This window comes from Bombus terrestris, chromosome 16, assembly GCF_910591885.1.
Source record: "Bombus terrestris chromosome 16, iyBomTerr1.2, whole genome shotgun sequence".
Lineage (NCBI taxonomy): Eukaryota > Metazoa > Arthropoda > Insecta > Hymenoptera > Apidae > Bombus > Bombus terrestris.
In genome coordinates, this window is record NC_063284.1 from 386,986 (window position 1) to 409,506 (window position 22,521).

The 22,521-nt window shown below is 41.8% G+C and overlaps 1 protein-coding gene and 1 long non-coding RNA gene across 18 annotated transcripts in view; both read left to right on the forward strand.

Moving 5' to 3' along the window:
• The window catches only part of LOC100651224, a 46,907-nt gene extending 28,565 nt beyond the window's left edge, over positions 1-18,342 (forward strand). For 2 of the 11 annotated variants that reach the window (XR_007226819.1, XR_007226818.1), the window contains exons 3-7: positions 4,321-14,795; positions 14,861-15,080; positions 15,178-15,841; positions 16,564-16,856; positions 17,032-18,342. This is a non-coding gene — a long non-coding RNA (uncharacterized LOC100651224). Of the gene's footprint in view, positions 1-1,600; positions 2,802-2,954; positions 4,208-4,320; positions 14,796-14,860; positions 15,081-15,177; positions 15,842-16,563; positions 16,857-17,031 lie in introns of those variants that run through there. The other 9 variants (XR_007226826.1, XR_007226820.1, XR_007226824.1 and 6 more) reach the window with 9 other exon arrangements.
• A 1,129-nt stretch (positions 18,343-19,471) lies between these two features.
• The window catches only part of LOC100650792 (polypyrimidine tract-binding protein 2), a 421,711-nt gene continuing 418,661 nt past the window's right edge, over positions 19,472-22,521 (forward strand). For 3 of the 7 annotated variants that reach the window (XM_012317493.3, XM_048413318.1, XM_012317495.3), the window contains exon 1: positions 19,921-20,031. Coding sequence is in view for 1 of the 7 variants with exons in the window: in XM_020867289.2 (XP_020722948.2) it covers positions 20,024-20,031 (8 nt within the window). In the remaining 6 variants the exon portion in view is untranslated. Of the gene's footprint in view, positions 20,032-22,521 lie in introns of all 7 variants that reach the window. The other 4 variants (XM_048413316.1, XM_020867289.2, XM_048413312.1 and 1 more) reach the window with 4 other exon arrangements.

Below are 22,521 nucleotides of genomic sequence, written 5' to 3' on the forward strand. Positions count from 1 at the left end.
GGTACAAGTACGTATGAGATTAATGAAATATCCGTGAAACGTACAAAATTCAAAGATAGCGTTTAGCTGATCGCACGAATCTCCACCTAAATTCCGTTTCTTTGACTGCGTTTATACGTTATTCTAATTCTAATTAAAATTCTAATTAAAATTCTAAAAGCCGGCGAAAAAGATTAATTAACGAAAATTTGTACGATTTCAAAATGAATGTAAAATATAATATACATATAATAGAAAATCTAAATCTGTTTCGTTTAAAAATATCAACAAATTAAGCGAAATAAGCGAAACAAATCGATAAATAATTTCTAACGTCTTTCCATTTCCTACGAGCGGTTTTTGAAACGCGTTTCAAACGCGTTTGAAAGGATAATTGCGCGCGCTCAGCGGAGAAAGAGAACGTTGATGGAGAGTCAGCTTCGTTTCTATAACGGAGGGTGATTTACTTCCGCCTGATTATTAGCGTAGAGGGGATGGAGGGCTCGTTTAACTTCGATCCGGCCAGAATTTTTTTTCTACCGACTTCCGGAAGCTTCGACCAGGAAACCATGAACCGATGGCACTCGCCTGACAACGCGATTGGTCACGCGCATTAACATATCATTTTCCATGATCGATATTTCCTTCTGTACACGTACATAAACCGAATACGCGGTGTTCAATTATATTTAACGTCGCGATATTTACGTTACATTTATTTAACGATAACGATAATTCCGTTACTTACAGATATCCACGATTAAACGAAATTTTAATAATTATATTTAAAAATAGCGAGAGCAACGACTTGTAAAGTTATCGTATTTTATCGTCGAAGTACCGTAAAATTCCAGACTATGGAACTTAATTTCAATGAAAAATTTGATCGTTTAATAGGAACAACATACGCCTGTGCAATGAAATAGTTTTCGTACAGAACGAAGACTGCGTGCGTTAAGTACGGGAACAAATGTGGTGAAAATCGCTGAGCCAATTTTTTTTCTCGCTGTTTGGAATATCGTGGAATCAGGAAATCATGGAGACACCAAAGTCGGCGAGAAACGGTGTCCCGCACAGGAACTGCGGCCTGGTGTGACATTGACCAAAAGGACGTAAAACGCGTTCGCCTGGTAGGGAAACAAGACAACTCGCGCAGGTGTCAACGGTATTAGGGAACCATGGGTTTCCAAGGTTTTGTTATTTCCGAGTAAAATGCTCTCTAATCGTAAGTAGAATAAGAATACGGGTTCTGTTGCGATCTATACGAGTACGTATTTGGACGTCAAGTATCGGCACACTTTGTGATATTCGTCTAAATCGAACGTCTTTTATTGTTCCAATTTTTTAATTAAATTCAAAGGTCAGTTGATTCGTTCGTAGTCGTACGTGCTTCGTTATATACGATACGATATTTGTCAGAGCATCGCAGTAATAATAGCAACGAGTAGGTGTATCCTCGTATAGGATCGTTCCACGAGATACGCGGTCGTTGCTTTTCCTATATTTGACAAAGATAAACAATTTCCTCTTGGCGATCGATCGGGGTCGAATTTTCTCTACTTTTGCAATTCGCTATCCCATCTCTATTAAGTTTTCAATTGCAAATTGTTTAAAACACCGGATAGCAATAACGGTCGTTGTTTGAAACTAAACTCTCAAAAAAGCCGCGTTACTGTCCCGACCCAGTTTGCAAGAACAACCTACTTGCTTCGTTTGCCTCTATGCCGTTCCACTGGCCATCTGCTCATTACCGCGTTACGCTTCCTCCTAACCTTCCCTCGAATTCGCCTGATAAACGCTACCAAGCGCAACCAGGAAGTCAAAGCGTCGTCGCTCGACTCGGAATTAAAACGCGGTTGCCTGACCTCCAACAAGCTCATGCCGCCCTAATACCGTTGACATCTGCGCGATTTATCTTTCTTCAGCCGGGACAAATTGAATTTACCTCGCGGCAGGGTGGGGCTCGTCCGTCATTCTTCCGACTTATTGGCCGCTATATACGGCTTCATAGTCTCCTAATAGTGCGTGTGCTCGCACTATAAAAACAAAACCACGTCGAACATGCCACGACAGGTGAATCGAGGGAACGTGCGTGCACACGGGCGGACAGGTGTTCGGCGAGCGTGTATGAAATCGACGACAAACGTCAATGCCGATGAACGCTGCCGCCTTTCAGGGCACCAGAAGGTTGCCCTGCTGGAATATAGTCGACGGGTTTCGCGTTATGCTCGCCTGTTGACGCTCGTGTCTATTCGTCTCTGTCCGTGCGACAAGCGAGCATAATTTACGAGGTCCGCGACCTCCGTATCTGCCGTCCTAGTAGCCGGGAATGAGGCGCTAAAGCGAGGAATGTGGCTGTAAAATGGAGGAGGATTAAGCGTTCTTCGAGAACAGAAGATCATGACGTGCAGAGACTCGCGGGTCAACGCGGACTTGAACAACACAGCAGCACCTCTTAACGCGGCACCTATTATTACGGTACACGGTTATTTACATATGTAAACGTATCCTCTTTAAAATCGGGCATTTCGTACGAAAATCGGACGAGAAGAACGTGATAAGCGCGCTTCGTCGAATTTCTGACCGTTTTTAGTACGACGTAATCGAAAACGAAAGCAAAATGTTTCGAGTTTAGAGGAGACGCAAGTGCTTTACGAACAGCTGTCGAGTTGATGTTTCTTCGGTACTCTGCCATTATGATTGATAATACTGGTTTAACGAAGAAGCTTGAGCAAGAAGACAAGATGTCGATGGAAAGATGACGCAAAAACGATGGCAATATACAACAATAATCGTAGAATACGCGGAACGACGAAAAGTATGTAAGTACTTGCATAAGATACGTTAAGCTTTCTTACTCAACGCGAAAATTGCCATAATATCCTGCTACGATCGTCGTCGAATCAATCACCAGTAATGATGACAGCCGAACACCGTTAAGTACCAGGACTCTATAAACGGCGAGTAATTTGCAGAAACCAGGTGCAAGGAGTGAATGATCACGGTGGAGTTAACATTCGAAAGGAACAAACGAGACAAGAAACCATTTTCACGTATGTACGAACAAACGTTTCTATTCGTCGACTTACCCAACCACGATCGATATTACGTATTCGCTCAGCGGCATTCGCTCAGTGTCACCATCGTGTTACCACTGAATGGTAACGGTGTATAATCAGCGCGAGCGACTTTAACGTTTTCATTTCATCGAACATAAGCGCAAAAAGCAACGTGGAGAAGCGTCTCGTCCGAACACGACGCGAACGGGTCGAAAGTGGTGTGTCTTGGGACGAACCAAGAAAGCTGAGAATAATGGATCGACTCCTCTACGAGACAGGGTAATATGAGACGTAGAAATCCGTTCGATGGCGAAGGAAAACCAGCAATTCGTAGAGAACAAAAGAATGTCGGGGTGCTGTAACAGGACAGCATGTTCGGAACATCGCTTGTCACCATCGATCCGTCACATTTGCGTATGACAGTGCCTCCTTGCTATATGATAATTCCCGCCATCTATCCATCGAACCTCGATACTTTTCTTTTTCTCCGTCTTGAACTTGATTTCTAATCAGCTATTTACTCTTTGAGAAATCTCTAGACGTATTTATACTCTGGCACATTTCAGGATACTGTATTACGTGTACGAGGCTCGGCCAAAGATAAATCGAATTTTGTTCGTAACTTTATATTTCAGTAAATTAAAAAAAAAAAAAAAAAAAAAAAAAAAGAAGAAAAAGAGAAAACAAACAATCGAGTTACCTTTCCACGTATGTTTCGCTCTGTTTTATCCTTCGTCACTAGATTGGTAATTTTTTTATTCCAGTAGAAAGCGAAGGGCTGGATCAGAAGCCAATCGCACACGAGTTGTTCTACTTCCTCGGTGCTGTTGAAGGAACGTTGTCCACCGAACACCGTCCTTTTAACCGGTCGCAATTTCACGGAACTTTAACTCCTTCCGAATGATCGAACCTATACGTTGCTATTTATGCAGCGTTTCGGTAGGTTTTGCGCCCTCGATGGATAAAACCTTGTTTTACTACCGAAAGACGGAACTGCTTCCTCGCTCGTTGCGTTATCTACCGAAAAAAAAAAAAAAAAAAAAAAAAAAACGATAAATGGAGCATCACGTGGGGTGGATTGTCTTTTAAGATACGCGTATTTGATAAGCGACAGCGTGCAGACGTGGCACACGCAATTCGTTCAACGTCTGACCGAACCTCGTACTACGGTAAATCCTCCTATAAAATGGTTAATTTGTTCCGTGTTGTATCTAAACCGTGTTACAAGAATATTGCGTTGTAGGAGGAGATCGCAATTTGTTACAATTTTTCGTGCTTTCAGAGTACCGTGTTACAACCTCTTCCACACCGGTCACACTCCTTGACAACGCTGACGACACTCTTCGTCAACCCTGACAACGCTAAAAGCTCTCTGGCAACTCAAGGCTACCTTTTATACCCTGGCTCCGGTATACCTGGCCCGCACATGTCCCATGGTCAAGCAGACCTTTTTAATTACTCAGAGTTTTCCCCCGATACTACGATACCGTATATCTATAAATATCGAACTGTATTCATATATTATACTGCCATCCGCGATAAGCTTCCTGCGTGAAACAAGCGTATGTAGGCTTTATGCTATAAATGTATGGTTCTAACGACAAATTATACGTCGTGTTTGTGATTTTAGGTGGAGGGGCGAATGAATTGGTCGCGGGTTCCATGCTTTAAAAGGGGATTCTAATTCCATCGTTTCGCTCGAACGAGTTCGGATAAAAAGCGATGCGGTGACAGCGATCAGGAAGCTATAACGGCGGAGAATCTTGCGCATTCCGCGTGTTCTCTCTTCGGTCGTTGTCCGTCAGATGGAAATTCGTGGCGATCGGACAGGTTCGGATTGTTCGTTCCACGCATTCGCCGGAAATCGTAGGAGACGTACGCGCCGAGAAACGAGAACGGGTTGTGGGCGGTGACGGAACATTCATAGAAACTCTATCCGGCCCTCAGAGAGGCGAGGAGGTCAATCGGCATTTACTTCCCCTTTTACGACCGCGAACAGTCGCTAATTCTGGCCAAACTTTCGTCACCGCGTCGATTGGTCGAACCGTTTCACCGATTCTCTCTCCTTCTCTTTTGTTTCCAGTAGCACGAAGTGAAGTTCTTCCAACCCGGAATTTCATAACGTCGAATAAACTTTCGATACTATTTATTATAATTACTATACGTCTGTTTAATAACAATACCAATTTCTATTATTTATATTTTTACGTATTTCAGGATTTTTCAGTTACCAATTGCTCGTATAAAACGAAGCGCGAGCGATCTCCGAAGGAAAATAGAAATAACGTTTGCATCCCCTTTGTTCGCCAAACGTATAGGGGAAGATGTTACTACCACCTATCGCCCTATGTATCCCTAGCAACTTTCTCAATTTCTCTTTGTTCGCGAAATATCGTTATAGCCCGTTATACACTTTGATTAACTCCCTTTGTACCTCATTCTATAACGTCAAAGGAAATTACGCTTTACCTAAATCAAAAAGCGCTTCTCTCCAAACCCGATATAATCTCTGCACCGCCTCGGTACTCCATCGACTTGACACGAATACATCGAACCATTCGAAAGCCGTTATACCGAACGAACGAAACAACTTGGCATAATCACCGACGCTTTAATTCTAACTTGCGAACGAGTTTAACGATTCGATAAGAATCAAACAGTTCGACTAATCTCCGATAACCGTCACTGCCTACTTATCGAAGCACCAGCGATCGATCGATCAAAGCGTTTGCATAATTCGTCCCACGCGACGATCGGCCGTAATTATGATCGAACCACGTATACGTTTTCGCACGAGCACGTTACATTGCATAAACAACGCTACGGCGTCAAGAAAAAAAAAAAAAAAAAAAAAAAAAGAAAAAAAGGTGATTCCACTTTTTTCGACACCAGGACGCCATAGACGCGTCTCGGTGGTTCGGTGATCAGGTGGAATACCTCGTGGGGTTTCCAATCAATCGGCGGCTTCCGGTGCTATCAGAGGAGCATAAGTGGAGCGGGAAAACCGAACTTTCCTATCGTTCCGCGAGAAAAACGTGCGTGTCGCCGATGCGTCCGTCGCTCCTGATAGACGGCGACGCGGCCAAGACTTTTACGAACCGGAAAAGAAATCGCGGTAAGGAGATGCCGTCGTCGATCCGACGACGAATCAGCCCGTATTCACATATGAGAATGGCGGCGCGACTTCGTCCGAAGGAAAGGGTTAGTCGTCCAAGTGCTTCGAGTCACACATCGCGACAGGGCCGACATAACCGCGAGAGAGGTGCCCTGATATTCGTCTGGTCGTTCACCTCGTACACCTTTCGAGCGGACACGTGCACTGGACACCGGTGGGCGTAAAAGGGATTAGCGAGGAGCCTCGTGAAATTTGAGATTCGAAAGGGAGCAACGAGACGCGTTAATTGGACGATGAATAAGGAATTCATCTGGATATCAGTGACGCGTAATTAGGCTTTCGTTTCGCAGAGTCTCTGGCGAATATTTGTCTCTGGGTTTAGGAAGCGTTTGAAATTTGTTTTCTACCTACGTATGTATATCATCCGCGGTCTATCAGTAACTAAAAATATGTAAAAGTACGTTTGATCGAGAAACTTGGCTTCCAAGATCTCTAGTAACACTCAGCGGTTCGCAACGAAGGAACGTATCCGCGTATACTGTCGGCTATTAGTATTATCTACGTATGACATCTACCGGTTACATTTGTCGGAAAACTCTAATAAATTTTATTTTATGGGAAAATAAAACGGGGAAATAAAAAGAGCGGGCAATATCGAATTTGGATTAAATAACAACGCGTAGCGATATGCTTGCCAGGAGTACGCCATGCTCCGCTTGGTGGAAACGCTCTTTGCCGACGTAGTAGGCGTGCCAAGCCGGAATCATCGCTTGTCAAAACTGTCCATTAACGCATCAGATCGATGGCATCATAACTCGACTAAGGAATAGGGCACGATACACGTTGAGGAGTTGTAGCGAATGCACACGCGCGAGTAGGGGTCTCCACCAGCCAAGTGCATCTAAGAAATGCGAACGTTCGGGTCAAGCCAGATGGAGGAAGGGTCTCGTTCTGATCGTTCCGATAATCGAAAGGGCTATCGGCAGTCTATTGGTTTGATCCCCCTGTCCCAGGCTAACAGAAGTTGGCTGGCAGTCGTACGAAATTCCTACGATCTTCCGTGTGTCGGTACCATAGTCTGTACTCGACAGAAGCACGGTTTTCGAAAGCGTGTCACGCGATTCGTCGGTGATTAGCCGACGCAGTAGGAGCACAGAGTGTATTCGGTGTTTCTACGTTTCCACGGAGCTGGTCCGCTCTGGATGATGGAACGTCGGACAGCCTACCAATAGGAATAATTTAATCTGGTGCCCGAGGGAAAGGGTTGAATAAAATATATTCACATATTCGAAGTAGGCTGGTATACACCGCGAGAAGGTGTTTTATCGAGGTTGGCACGGGTTATAGCTTTGCCCTTGGGCAGTTATGTTGCTCTGATGATTCGTCCCGTTCTTCGGAAACTGTCGTTCCGTGGACGATTCGGAAGGGAGAATGACGACGATAGAGACTAGGAAAACGGACAGGACGGAAGAGGAAAATTAATGGCGGGTGAAGCGAGAACGCTCGAAGGGATTCGGGTTGTCGTCGTTGGAGAGAAAGGGTTCGCCTCGTCGGGATTCCACCCACGCTTTTTTCACAGGATAACATCCTCGCGAGGAATCCCCGCGGGAAACCATCGAATCGAAGGCCTAGCCTAGGTTAGCAATGAGACTGCCTAGACCGGATCTATCCATCCAACGCGTTTTTCGTTTTCTCTTCGCTTTCTCGCGTAACGGTTACAAGCAAATACTTTTCCTGTAATTAGGAAAACGATTTTTTCAAACGCTATAAATTATATGCTATAAATTTGTTTAAAATTCTCCTTCTATTTGCGATCTACGAATCCGATCTAAAACCATTCCACAACAGAACAAACATCGATCCTTGACAAAACCGATACTTCCCTCTCAACTATCTCTTTCTCTCCCTCAAACATTCCAGCAGCTTGCCAGGCCAGAATCACGACTTCAACTAAGTCAACTCCCCCAGGATCAAGACCCACCAACTTACACCACCATTCCTACCCTAAATTCGAAGGGTTTTTAACCTCCTTATCCAGGCCAAGAGACCTCCTACATTCTGATAGCTGCCTAACCAGTGTCACCTGCGGTGTAATTAATATTCATACATACGCCTCGTGAACATGACTTCCCATAGCCGCGTGTCGTTACAAAGTATTATCGGCATCTTTCGTTTCAGTACCGAAACGATCTAAGCTAGCCGAGTGGAAATACACGTGGCGAAAGAAGGAAGGAAGGGATTTAGGTTAGTTTGTCTGGCGGCAAGTCGTTTCAGTCCATCGACGGACTGGTGCTATCAGGATACCATGGATAGGCCAGCTGATTATTGGATGACACACAAAAGTGCTAGGGGAGCATAAATTTGTGTCACGTGATTTTCCACGGAGTTAAACATTTACGATGATCAACGTGTCGATAAAGAGACGATCAACGATGGTTCTAGACAATACAAAAGTAAACAAGATGATCAGGGAAGGAGGAATGGCGAGGAGATGGTTTGGACAGCGAATTGGGGTGCGTTACCCCTGGGGCTGGCACCAGTCCGGTTCATTCTCCGCCAGGAGGCGGTTCGGAGGATTAATGGATTGTGTCGTTATGTGTCTCGACCGGGGGGTGGGATTATTCCAATGGGATGGACGAATGGTGCTCTCTATGGACCCCGTCGGTGCATGTAGATCGCTTTACAATGTTTTCTGAAATATTCCGCGAGAGAAGCTTATTAGCCAATTTACGAGCTTATCGTCTTCTCCATTTCGTATCACTTGTTATCGCTCTTTGAGAAACTTCATCGCGTTTGATCGCGATTATGATATATACGTACATATATATTACGAATAGTTTATTTTCAATTCATGCCGAACCTTTTGTTATATGATCGATTATATAATTCTATATACCGCATACCATATATACCGTATATAGGATCATTATGACGAATAGTATCAAGTTGTAAATAATTTATTTCGAACTTCTTCTTTCGCCGAATGAAAATATTTTCTTTATTGAACTTTAAATATCTTTATTTCGTAGGTTAACGATGTTAGAAAGGATCGTTGTGCTTTTATCAGTTCCTAGACATTGGATTTCGCGTTTAATCTAGGAGGATCGTAAATTCTCGCGACAACAACACGTTTTACAGATAATAAATGATAATAGAACGTTAGAAAGTGTAATCGTATGTTTCCTTTCATTCTGTGAAATTCACTTCCTGAATCTTCGCCCAGTGAACCTCTCATTTCCTCCATTTATATAACCTGCTTAAACGAGCTCTCTCAATCACGGAATCCGTTCCCTCGTTTATAACATTGTACTACTTCCATGAATTAGTACCTACCAATTAGGACTAACTAACGCAGTGTAATTAAGTCCAGGTTATATAAATCAGCGTTATCATCGTACGAAGCAAGCGTTTCGAGAGTTTCTTCTCTGCGGTCAATAGTACCGAACGTTCGAAATGTATCCAATTCTAGTGCTTTCCTACGTATGTAACATTCTATCGGTCCATTCTGTATTCCGTCTGATGCTAATTTGTGCATTCTACTTGAACATTCGTGAACCTAATTAATTAATATCTAAACGTTATAATAAATACAACGGTGTGGAAATATTCGTCGTAGCCACTGTATAATCCTTTGCCAATATTTAAATCATACCCCCATGCTCAAAAGCACACACACCCATTCCCCTATTCGGCCACGGATCACGATCACAGCCGATCGATCAAGCCACATAAAAATACGTACTATCGAACAATATAGAATTTGATACACCTATTCCGATTAAACAGTGTGTAAATATTACGATAAACACGATAACGTGCTAATATATTTCGTAATCACGGTGCAATATATTGCCACTATTTCAGAATCTGTAAATCGTACCTCCGTATTCAAAAACACGTTCATCCGTTTTCCTATTCATCCATAGACGGCCACACCCGATCAACCATATCCGATCGCAGCACCAAGTTTAGGGTTAAGAAGGTGCACCTACACAACGTCTTCTGGGCGTACATCAGCGACGCCACGCAGATACACCTAACGCCTGGGCGTTTCCGTCTTGGAGCTGCCTTCCATCCAGGAGCAACGTGCTCCGCGTGGCGTCGACCTGTTCGCTCGGACCACCGAAGATCCCGCGGCGAACAACGTAGCCGCCGTTGGAATCCGATCTTACGCCGCCGACGATCGGTACGATTTGTACCCGGTGCTCGTCGCCACGAGGTCGCGATTCCGCACCGCCTCTTCGTGTCATGGTTCCGCCCCGCGAGTTTGACGGCCTGCCCTCCGCGGGAGCCGCCCCCGCTCTTTGAACAGGAACACAGAAACGCGAAGGAATCGATCCAGGGACGAGGAGACGGCGAGCTCGAACTCGATGAACTTGGCCTTGGCGCTGGACACCGCCGCCAACAGGGGAACAGGGGGGATTTTAGTTGCAGTTGCAGCGGCTCGTGAACGACAGACTCGGCGATGGATGTTGTTCCGAGGTGATTTAATGGTTGCGACCACCGATGGAGTTACGCGTTTCTACTCTCGGGTTATTATAGCGTGGATCGGGTACATTGGGTTAGGAAGCTGCCGGTTGGAAATCCGCCGAATCGCGGATATTTCTCAGAAATTTCTCCTTCGATTGGACGTACTTCCCGCGTAATTAGCACCGGACAGATATTTCTCTCTCAATTTCTTAGACGTCGTAAGACACAAGCACTCTCGATTCTTTTCAATTAACGCGTTTCATACGATTCGAGCTTCGAATGGGATACGAAATGTGTTTTAAAAATATATCAAATATCTATATCTATGTGCATATGAATTAATTTTGTCAGATTTGTCGGACCACTGGACACGTACCACAGTGCAGGAAAGTTGCCACTAGAAAGTTGAAATCGTCCCTTCAGGCGGGTCTGGTAGGCCGGCAAATCGACACTGGCATGCGTAAACATAGGCTTCGAAATCCCAAAGAGGTGGAGAGCGTCCTAATGAATCGCGCATGACGCATTGCGCAACAGTGTTCTCCTTTTCAACAATCCCACTGTTCGTCGATGGGGTAGGCAGGATAGGAGCATGCGTGAGGGGTTGTAACGTGTGTGCGTTGATATAATCGGTGAATATGCGTTGTGGAGAGCAACTTTGAGGGTGGAGTTGAACGATCTCGATGGCGAATGAAAGCAATTTGGTATTCTACCCGCGAGACTTGTATCTATTCTTCCATTATTGTTCGTCAATATCATTCGTTTTCTGTATTTTCTAGTCGTGTTTACGTATTATATTACTTTTCACCATATCGTATATTATATACTACGTTTCGTATATTTGGTTCGTTAAAACGCCAATATGACCAACATACAGACATATAAATAAGAAATATAAAATCGAACAAATAATTCGTTTTGCGGATTTCTATGCGCTTACGGGGAAACTGGAAAATGCACACCTACACCGAATGCGTATACGTATATCTGTGAAGATCGAAATATTTAGAAAACCGATATACGATAATATCGGTCGTTTCCTGCGTTACCTGTCTTCGTAAATTTGCCCACTGTCTCTAGCATATAACGATCGGAGGGTAAAATTTATGGAAACCGGTGAAACGGATGTCGACAGCCACGTGGTATCGTTGCACGCGCCTGCGCCTCGATACTGTACGGCGGGACGAGCCGTTCCTTCAGGATCGCTCGTGAAGAAAGGTGGAGAGGTCGGAGGACAACGGTCGCGCGCGCGGCTTGGTAGGGGACAGATGGTCGCACGAGGTTGGACGAAAGGGCCAGGCGCACGCCAGTCGAAAAAGGGTGCGACCTTCGTTGGCCGAGGCCAGCCCTCGGGGAGACCGCGCCCACGCATTTTCAGCAGGATCGCAGCACTTGGATGGAGCTCGTTTGGCCTTGGGAACTCTCCGCCCGTGTTGGTACACCTCCTGGTCCCACCGAAGGGCCGCCAAGGGCCGAAGAAACTATCAGCGCCAAATACTCTTAAGATATATTATATTGGCTGTGTAGTTTGTGGCTTGTGGCTTGTGGCTTGTTTCTTGTAGCGAGAGAAAACGGGTTTTTACGGTCATAAGTACAAACGAAATGGTTCATTCGATCGGAGATAAATCGAAGAAGTGAGATTTTTCATCTTTGGATGCGTATTCCTTTTTAATGTCGCGTGTGTTTCGAAGCATCTTATGATTCAAGTATACGAATCATCGTACAGAGTATCGAACATCGATCGATTCGTATTTAGATATTAACGATATCAAAGTCGAAAATATTTCCAAGCTGCGAAAATGTGATTTTACAGATATTCCAGACATCTAAGGGGTGAAGGGGTTGCGAGAGATCGTAAGAAATACCGCGTGCGTGGTTTCTAGTGTTTTTGTAGGTAGGTTTTTGAAGCGATGGGATAAGCGGAGAAATTAGCCGTGGATGGCTCGAGTGCACTTCACTCACAATGAGTAAAGTGATCTACGAGGAAGGAAGGTGGAGCTCGGTGTCGTTTGATTCGTTAATTGGAAAAGATAGACTTACATAATCTCCGGTCATCCGGTTTCCTAATATTTTATACAATTATTTGTATTTTAATATTTTACGTGTTGCATGTAATTAAACGATTGATATTTTTATGCAATTGTTATTACGCGAATGTATAACATTTTGAAAATAAAAGTGCACTTTTTTTCAAGAATCTAGAGAGCTTACTAACTTCCAAGTGTTAAGTATCAAAGTTGAAATATCTCGCATCTTTTTCCTCGCTTCTCTGTTGTTTTAGTCTGAAATACTGAAACGTTATTTCGTCCCATATATATTCATTCCCTTACGCTTTTTCTTCAACGAGGCACATCTACGCATTTTGAACAGGATCTCATCAGATGTTGCAAGGTGAATATAAGATTCTCGAATCATGTACGTTTTGAAGGACTCTGCTACCTCAGACGATATCCTGCTGTTATTAAGAAACATCATACTGCGTAAAGTCCATAGTTTTTTTTCAATTAAAGGTTACGTTAACGTAACAAGCGTAGAAAAACGATTTATTTTTTTTTTTTTTAATATACGAAATTGTTCGTTTCTCTGCGATTCTTATTAAATTTTCTTATTAACAAAACTCTTCTTATCAAGTATCGCGTAATTACGATAAAGAAATTCTCCGAACATGCAAAGTAATCACGAATTAATATAATATAATTTCCAATTGAAGTGAAGTCATTATTGTACTCGTATATGCAAATAAATATGTACAAATACAATTTCTCTTCAGATACGCCCAATGATATCTTCTACGTAATGGTATTTCAATAGCACGTACTCGTAATTGCCGGCTCGCTATGGCCGCTAGGGTGTTGCCATGGTGAGATACCAAACTCCATGAAAATATGACGAGTACGCCATAATCCGAAGCTCTTGACCATCCTGTTTTCCTATCTTACGATATATGAAAGATATGAATTCGCCTATCTATGTTACATATCGCAAACGGTGAATCTACCACACAACGATATTCCTGGTCTTTCGTAAAGTCTCTCTAATGTAGCGTAAATAACTTTTTATCAATTTCTACCTCGCGTAGAATCACGTCTGCCAATTGTTATTCTTCCTTTATCAACGTAGTCGCGGTACGATAAATTTTGTCGATGGAAAAATAAAAGAATATCAAATTTGTTGAAGCAAGTGTACGAGAATTTTCACCGAGTCGTAGTAACTCTGACGAACGTTAAAATATAAGGTACGTAAAATTCAGACGTAAAACTGACTGAAAGACGGAGGAACGGTAGCTTGTATGTTGTTCTTCGGGGAATATTTAAAGGCTGTTGGTCTGCTTCGCGCCGATATGTGCCTCTGGTTCGCCGGTTTCCCGCCAGGGTACCTCTTCGTCCGCCTTATTTCCCTGCTATGTCGATGTAACGGAGTTGTTTACACTGCGCATGTAATATGGCACCAAATACGCTTCTGTTCACGTCGTGTCACTCGTGCGTCTTCCTTCCTGGCTACATCACCGCTCTCGACGCAGCTATTTCAATCGATTTTCTCGTTGTAATAACTACTTACAACATCTATATGAAAGCCAATGTACGGATGTAATTTACAAATTTCTATAATTGCGTCGAACGCAATTTTCATATAACCAAATATTGTCTTATTGACCAGGTAACTAATATATCTACCGGAGATATAAGAAATAGTTGAACGGTCTTGTAAAGGCTATATCGTAATAGGTTAAATCGCTTAAAAGAGCCGTTACAATTTCATTAAGCTGTTCCGTTCAAGGGTTTGGAGATACTAGAATTCGGGAGAAAGTCGAATCGTTCTCGATACATCCAGAACCAGGAGTCCATGTTTCGCAGCTATTGTCTCGAGTATCGTGATTGGGTGTTTTCACGTTGTGGCCACGTGAACGGTGAAAAGAAAGGGAGAAAAGGCAGCATCAAGAGCAAATCACGATACGGTTGGTAGCAGGGTCACAGGAATTCACAGAGCAACTCGTTTCCATCGAACGGGACACCTGAATACAACGAGAGATAATCAGGTGTTTGACCCTAACGTCTAGCCCTGTCTGTTTCTTCTCTTTTTCCGAATGTCCACGAGAACAAGGACGTTATACTCCTAACGATATTCATCGTGTACAAAATCCTTTCCAAAGTTCATCCTTTTTATTGCGAAAATAGGTAAGAATTAACAATGCTAATTTCAAACATACGTCGTTGTACGTAATAGGAAACTTTTTTTCTAGGTCAAGCGTCGTGTAAATAATTTATAGATATTTAAAGAAGAGTTTAAAGTAAGGAACTTGCGTTTCTCTCGTGGAATGGAGGAAAGAGAGAAGGTGGTGGGTGGATTGGCTTCTTGACCCCAAACCACCGAAAGTCCACGATGAGATATGAAAAAAATGAAAAGTGATATCTCTGTTAACAGGAGATCATGATGGCCTCGGAGTTTCGCCCCGGAAACAGGTTGGTATTTGAGTTTCTTTAAAACGCGCCTACCTGTTCTCACGTTCATCGTTCTTATAATAAAAGTTAATAATAACAAATTTCATCTGTCCATTAGAAAAAGTTCGTATGTATCGCATTTATCGAATACGTTGTACGTGATCAAGAAGAATTGTGGAATCAAAAGGATCATCTACATAGCTGTAAGACAATCCATTAGTTCGATTAAATAGCTTTTCTTTAACAAAATCTGTACGATTCTTGAAAATACCAACGATTCTAATACCGATACTAATAAAATAACTAATATTAAATAACATTTTTATTCTTAATTCAAGTTGTCAAGTATAATTATCAGGAATGACTTTTAAATTAGCGTGTTCAAGTATAAACAACCGATTGTATAAATCTCTAAAGACTGTATGGACGAAACGTCCAGGTATCGTCGTAATAACCGCAATTAGATCCGCTTCATTGAGTTCTAAATGCGGAGACTCGATCACTAGGAACACAGATGAGGAGAAGAGTCACGAAGGATCCTCGTAACTGGAAGGAGGAGCCTCGACGATGATCCTCCTGCCATTTCATCCTGCTATCCTGACCGCTGTCGCCGTCTTTCTTATTAATATGCTAATTTTACATGGGCATAGGCATCAAATTATTAACGGGATGCTCTATCCACGAGCGTTTTCTCGAAACAGGCTTGATGGAACCGCTTTCGATGTTGTCCAGGGTGTTTCAAGGCACGTGTAATACGAAACACCTTCGACCAGGATAGCATGGTAACGTGTAAAGTCGACTCATCCCCTGTGAAATCTTATATGTCCTTCGAGCATTTCCTTCCTTAGAAATTAGTGATAATGTCCCCTTACTTTTAGTTTGTACGTGATTCGATTGACAATCTAGATCTTATGAGAACTTTGTAGTTATTGTTCTACTAATGTAGATTATCTCGCGCAACTGAACTAATATTACTATATCAGATCTTAAGTCATAAATCAAGAGTCAATAAATAAATTCCATCGTATAACAATGACAGATTGAGCGAAAACATGATAAAGTTATAAGGATTCTATATATATCTGACGTACGATTGTAAAATTCTGCAGCATAAATCTATAACCTACGATTTGTTGCTTCTCTATTCGCTAACATTATTGATCAGTAAATTATTACACAATAGAATAATATTCAGTGAAATATAAATATGTATTCAAGGTATCCATGGATGGATATCAATTGTGCCAAGTTAAATATCTTTTCAAAAAATTCATTAAATTCGTCGAGTATATCTTCAAATATATAAGTAACTTTTAATTTGAGCAGTATGCACAACAAAGCATTAACAATTTTTGGAGACTAAAATACCGTGTGCTAAGAAAATTCTAATATATACGATACATATATATAGTTCGAGCGTTCGGACGTGGTCGATGCAATCGACTTGGTTTCTCTGAAACGGAGAGTTTGTCGAAGTTGAGTTTGTTTCTGAACATGATTCCAGGAGGATCAGGAATGCATCAAACGCACGGATCTGAATCCACTTGAGTATCCGCCCTTAAGCTCCCGGAGGGTAGAAGGATTTGCCGCTTCAGTGACTTTGAAAGAAACAGAAACGGCTAAAGAAACAGGAACGCAAACGAGAGAGGAGCAACGGCAACGGATATTCCTCAAGACGTGCCTCTGTGTCACTTTTATAGTCCTGGAAGCTACAGAGATGGAAACAAAATGTTCGTGGGCCTTCGAAGCATTTTTAAAGTGCCCGCCATTGAATGTCCATGCGACAGTCGTGCAAAGGTTAGCGGTTAAGATAAATATGTATTAAACAGACTTTAATTTAATTTGGCTTTAGATATCAATGCAATGTGTCTTTTCTATGTTTATTATTTAAGATATTCTTTCACGATATAAATCTCATCGAAACTTTCGATATAGGGGAAACCAGCAGTTTTATAAAGTCCCCTCGTTGCAGGTTCGTGATTGACTGCGGCATTGGCAGCCATTTGATTCGAAACAGAGTTTGCAAGACATCAGGAGATCATGTATGCGCAACAATTCTTTGGAACGCAACTCAGCTTTCAAGGAAGTGTGTTTTTATATATAACAGCTTCACATTGATATGGATATTTTATTTGTTGATAGTTAATTCTTTAGTTTCTTAGATTCTTTAAAAATTTTAAAAGCGTTGTTCAGTAATAGAGTATTATTGGGAGTTATTAGTAGTTCTATAAGAAAACATGGAACTTCGAACGCTAGAAGCTGTTGCCTATTATCTTATCTGACTTCTGACTTTTATTATTTGATATTTTATTATTTATTATTTCCCTTGAAATAATTCAGCTCTTTTATACAAATATAAACAAAGTTCAAAGAGTTAGAAACAAAATAGACGTCATGTGTTCCCAATACAAGTAAAGCTATACATATAAACGTAAGAGAGTATACCTGCACAAGCGTCATAGAAACCAATGTTTTGCGAACTGTCTTCCAGTTAGTATACGAACTCTATGTTAGTAATACTAGTAACCACGCGAACTTCGAAACATTCGGCCACACATGATCAGGAAAGTATGAAGGCAAGAGTTCGCGTGATAGTTCATGATGCCAGTAACAGGAAACAAGTATGCGTTAGTTATATTAATACACTTGAACTATGATGTTTCATTAACCTCTATTTGTGTGTTAAAACGGATTAAGAACGACGGAGAAATGGCTCTAGTCGAAGTCAAATCCGAGAATCGAACATCGAGAACAGAGAACGAATAAACAACCTTATAGGGATGTTAGAAGATGGTAGAAGGTTGAACGCATTTGCCTAGATATTTCTCACGGGAAGGGTATCGATTGTGTGTATATGGTAAAGCAGGGTCATTTCAGTCGCTTAAGTTTCCACATCTTGTCTCGTCATCAAGTCGTTTGAACAATTACAGATTTTTCCGAATTTTATTATACACTTCTGACTTTCATTATTCATAATAATATGTCAGAATTAATCTTTGTATTCTCAAATCAATTCTATTAATTATATGCTATCAAGTATACAGGAAGTATGACTCGGAAACTCGCAGTGCAATTTATCGATAACCTAGCAGACAAATTATAATGGAAAGAGCAACCTACGTTATTATATATTGGGAACAGAAGATGTATTGCACAATTATTTGATAATGATGGAAGAACCCATTACAGTTCGTTAATTGCACGTATCTTTCAAATATCTTTCGATAAAATCAACGAAAGATGATTATCTATAGTCGTCATACCGCGCACGACTGTGTTAAAAATCGTGATAGTTCACTTAGCATTTCGACTCAAATGTACGTACTTAAATAACCCATCACCAAAAATTCCAAACCATGCGACTCACCAATCGTAGAACAACTGAATAGACGATAAGATCTCATTGCCTTCGATCTGGTTGCATCTATTACACGAAACGTAGACGAGAAATTGAACTCCGTCTATAGTCCAGTAGTTGGTGTCTAGTGTATTTGTACGCAATTAATGAATTATTAAATATAATAAACAATGTTTAGAAATGTTATGAAAATAAACTAATAATTTGATTGTTATAAATGAATAGTTTAAAATGTTTAAGACAGTTAGTTAAGGTAAGATAGTCCAAGATAGATGGTTAAAGTTATGTTTAACATTTACATTTATGATTATCGTTCTATTTTAATTAGTAATTTAATTACTGATGTTGTTCTATTCAACAAAAGGGGGACATTACGTCTATCGTATTTAATTGTAGCGAGGTTAAGAAAGAAAGAAAGAGTAGTGGGGTTAATTGGCGGGACAAGTAATTCGAGTAATAAGCAAGCGGTTACTGAATTGTCTTTGGTACTTACGATTTCTCGTTTACATAACGGTACTTCACGTTCAAATGGATAAATCCGATCACTAGAACTTTATTCAATCGAGCACTAACTAAAGTTTTGTTTAAATGAACGGAGCGTGTTCAAACGGACTAATTATACTCGACGCGATATTATACGTTGTAGAGGGCGTTATAAAACTTTCGAATGGTCGGTATCATAGAACATGTGACGTCATGTAAGAACAGACAAGGCGCGTTCGTACATAAAATCAGTCGGTAATCATTCGTCGGTACAACTAATATACCAGCGTCATTCTTAACTTTGTAGCTTGAAATCGCCACATAGGTGTCAGCATCGTGCGCAACTGGATGCAGCACTGAGTGCATCTGTCTCGCGAAATGCCACGGCCCAAAAGTGGCAGCGCGTGTCTCCTGTCGCTCGTGACGACGATTCGGCGTGCGTGAGTCGTGTGTACGATCTGTGTTCTCCTCAGACTTCTTTTTCTCTCCCCTGAACCGGCGGTTCTTCGCTGAGACTCGCGTTTCTCTGTGTACGTGGTGGACGGGTCCGCGTGTGTGTCCGCATGAGAGCTCGTGATTCGCATCGTTTCAAACGTTCACGTCGATCGAGGCGGTGACGGCGACGAGTGCAGTAGCGTTCGGGTGCGGCGTTTACGTTCCTCTACATTTTTCGACGGAGGACGGAAAAACAGTGGGTCTCGAGGGACAGGCGAATCCCCTCGGGTCGACCAGACAGCAAAAGGAGAGGGGAGAAAGGAACAAACAGAGACATTGCGGGTAGACGTTAGGAAAAAAAGGTTACAAGCGACAGGGACACGCAACGTATACGCGAACCGCGCGAGAAAGAGATACTCGATCGTTGATAGTGTGCCTAAGCCTGTGCACGCGTTCTCAGCCGCGAGTTTACATCGCGCCGGGTCGAACGGTGATATTTTTCGCCGCCATATTTGTACCGCCGTCACATGCAACCTGTTGTTTTCGCTGCGTCCTCGTGTCGTCGCTGAGATCGCCTGCCGGATATACACTTTGGCGAACCGTGTGCGCGTAAACGTCGAACGCGGGAGTTCACTTAACCTAACATCAGCCCCGGGGAGAACCGTCAACGTGGCCGTCTACCATCAGGATGAACGGGTGAGTTTGTGCACATGGGAATTATCGACGAATTGTACGCCACTGTGTGCGTGCATACATACCGTCACGTTAACTGGCAAAGAGGGGGCCTATCTGGCCACTTATCGAGACAGCTATCGTTTTAAGAAATTTTAAGTATCTTTGGTAACGAGCGCGAGTCAGGTAGGACGACTATCCCTTGTTTGGTTGTGACATGTAGTTCATTTAGTTTACCATGTGTTACGTAATATATGGTTTATTTGTATTTATAATATTAGATTTCTTTGTATATTTAGCGAATTAATGAGTTACTAGCTATCCTTGTTTTTAGTATTTAGTATTTTACGTGAAATATAATTTCTTTGTCAAACTTGTTACTATAGTGTGTGCGTTGAAAAGTTGAAAAATCATAGATTGGGTTATAAACTCGTTTTTTTTACGCGTTTACGTCAAAAGTAGGATAATCAATCGACTAATATATTGGAAAATTATTTACTACCGATGTTGGCACTATCATATGCGTGTATTGACAAGTTACAAATTGTAGGTTATACAGGCTACGATTTTACTTCAATTGGTATAATCAATCGACCATTCTTATGTAATTTACGAAAGTCGGTTGTAGAAGTTTCTTTCTATCATTCAACTCATTATGTACTCGGTACTTATTTTATCATCAAACTGGTGCTTTTACGCGAGAGCATTAATCACTAGCGAAATAAAAGACTACTGTAAATTGTTTATAAAAAGAGGAACAAGAATTTTTAAATGTATAACTAGTGACTCGTCAAACTTTGCTAGTAATATTTAGTTGTGTACAAGAGAGTTCGAAGAACTTGACGGCCAGTTAACGAAGCAAAATTCCGGCCAGTTAGCGTGGCACTGCTGTGCCTCGTAAATGTGTGCGAGGTGTCGTGCACGGTCGTGGAAGAAAGGGAAAGGAAAGGGTGTAGCTGAGTGGATGAGGAAAGAGAGAGCGAGAGAGAAAGAAAGAATCGATCTGTGCGTCGTGAAGAGAGAGAAGCGAACGATGTTGCGGACCGCGTAAGCCGGAGTGAGAGAGAAAGAGTACGCGTCACGTGGGCTAGAGAGAGACAAGGATACGCGCGTTCAGTTGGAGCAGGCGCTCTTTCAAACTTTGTTTTTTCCTTTTTCCTCCGCCTCTTGCCGACGTTGTACCCTTTTCTCTACGCTTTCGTTTGTCTCCCTTTCGCATGTACAGAGTGTTGAAAAAGGTGAAATTTATACCGTGTAATTGCAAAGACACAAAGACTATGAATTTCACGTACATTAATGTCGTTTGAGGCTTATTTTTCAAGTTAAACTTTCTCGTTGTCTCGACGTCTAATGTCACATCATACAGGGTGTGACTCCCACCCAACCAATAATTAACCGTATTTACGTATATATATATATATATATATGGAAATTTATTTCACAAATTCGATTTTTCACGTAGAATCGCCTTCTTACCGATAGTGTCAAGATTTCCAAGATACTCTCTGTACAGATATCGTTCATCCTTTTTCAATCACTCTGTATAGATGTACACGTGCGCAACCAGACGTTACTCGCGGCTTTTCTGCTTCTGCGTGTCAGTGGCCACGTGACGCTGTTCGTCAAACTGGTGTGTCGCGTCGCGTGGCCGACTGTGTTTCTCTCTCTCTCTCTCTCTCTCTCTCCCTCCCTCCCTCCCTTTCCCTCTCCCTCTCCCTCCCTCTCTCCCTTTTTCACCCCCTCTCTCTCGAATAATGCACGCACACATGTGTAATATGCTCTCGAGACGCTTTTCGATGATCATTATTTTGTCATCGCGCCCGCTGGCTTCTCCTTTCTTCTCGCTCTCGCGCATACTCAACGAGTCGATTAATTCTGGGTAACATATGCGACGCTTTCGAGAAATCTTAACGTTTCGGAAGTGTGTTCTCTTGTGCAGGCTAGTTTGCGAATGAATATATTTTAAGAGGTAATGATTCTATGAAATAATGGTGTTCCAAAAGAATAATGGAAAGAATCGAGGTTAGTTACAGTTATTTTGAACGAGAGTGGTGTTGTTATTCCGTTTGACGATTGACAATATCAAGTTAATTTTAGTTATTTCCTGATACGCGTTCATTTTTCGAATTCTTTCTTGCCATCGAAACCTTTTAATGGTATCTTCTATTTTATCAAGCTTCGTATGACTTTTCCTTTTCTTTTTTATTATTATTGTTATTATTCCATAAAATCATTGCTATAGCTGGCTGAAATAATATTTGTCTTTGAATATCCTGTACAAGAGTTTTATCGATTATCGTATATTCTATCTGCAATTGGATCGATAAAATGCGTAATGTTTTTATGCATATCGTATTTTAGCGAGTGTTAGTAGTTTCGTACATAGTAAGTAGCCATTTAGTATAGCGTTATGTATAATTGTTATACGGTATATTTCCGAATTCAAGCTATTGTTAAATCCGTGATAAAGTAGGATATCTATCTTCAACAAACTATATTCTATTATGTTTATGA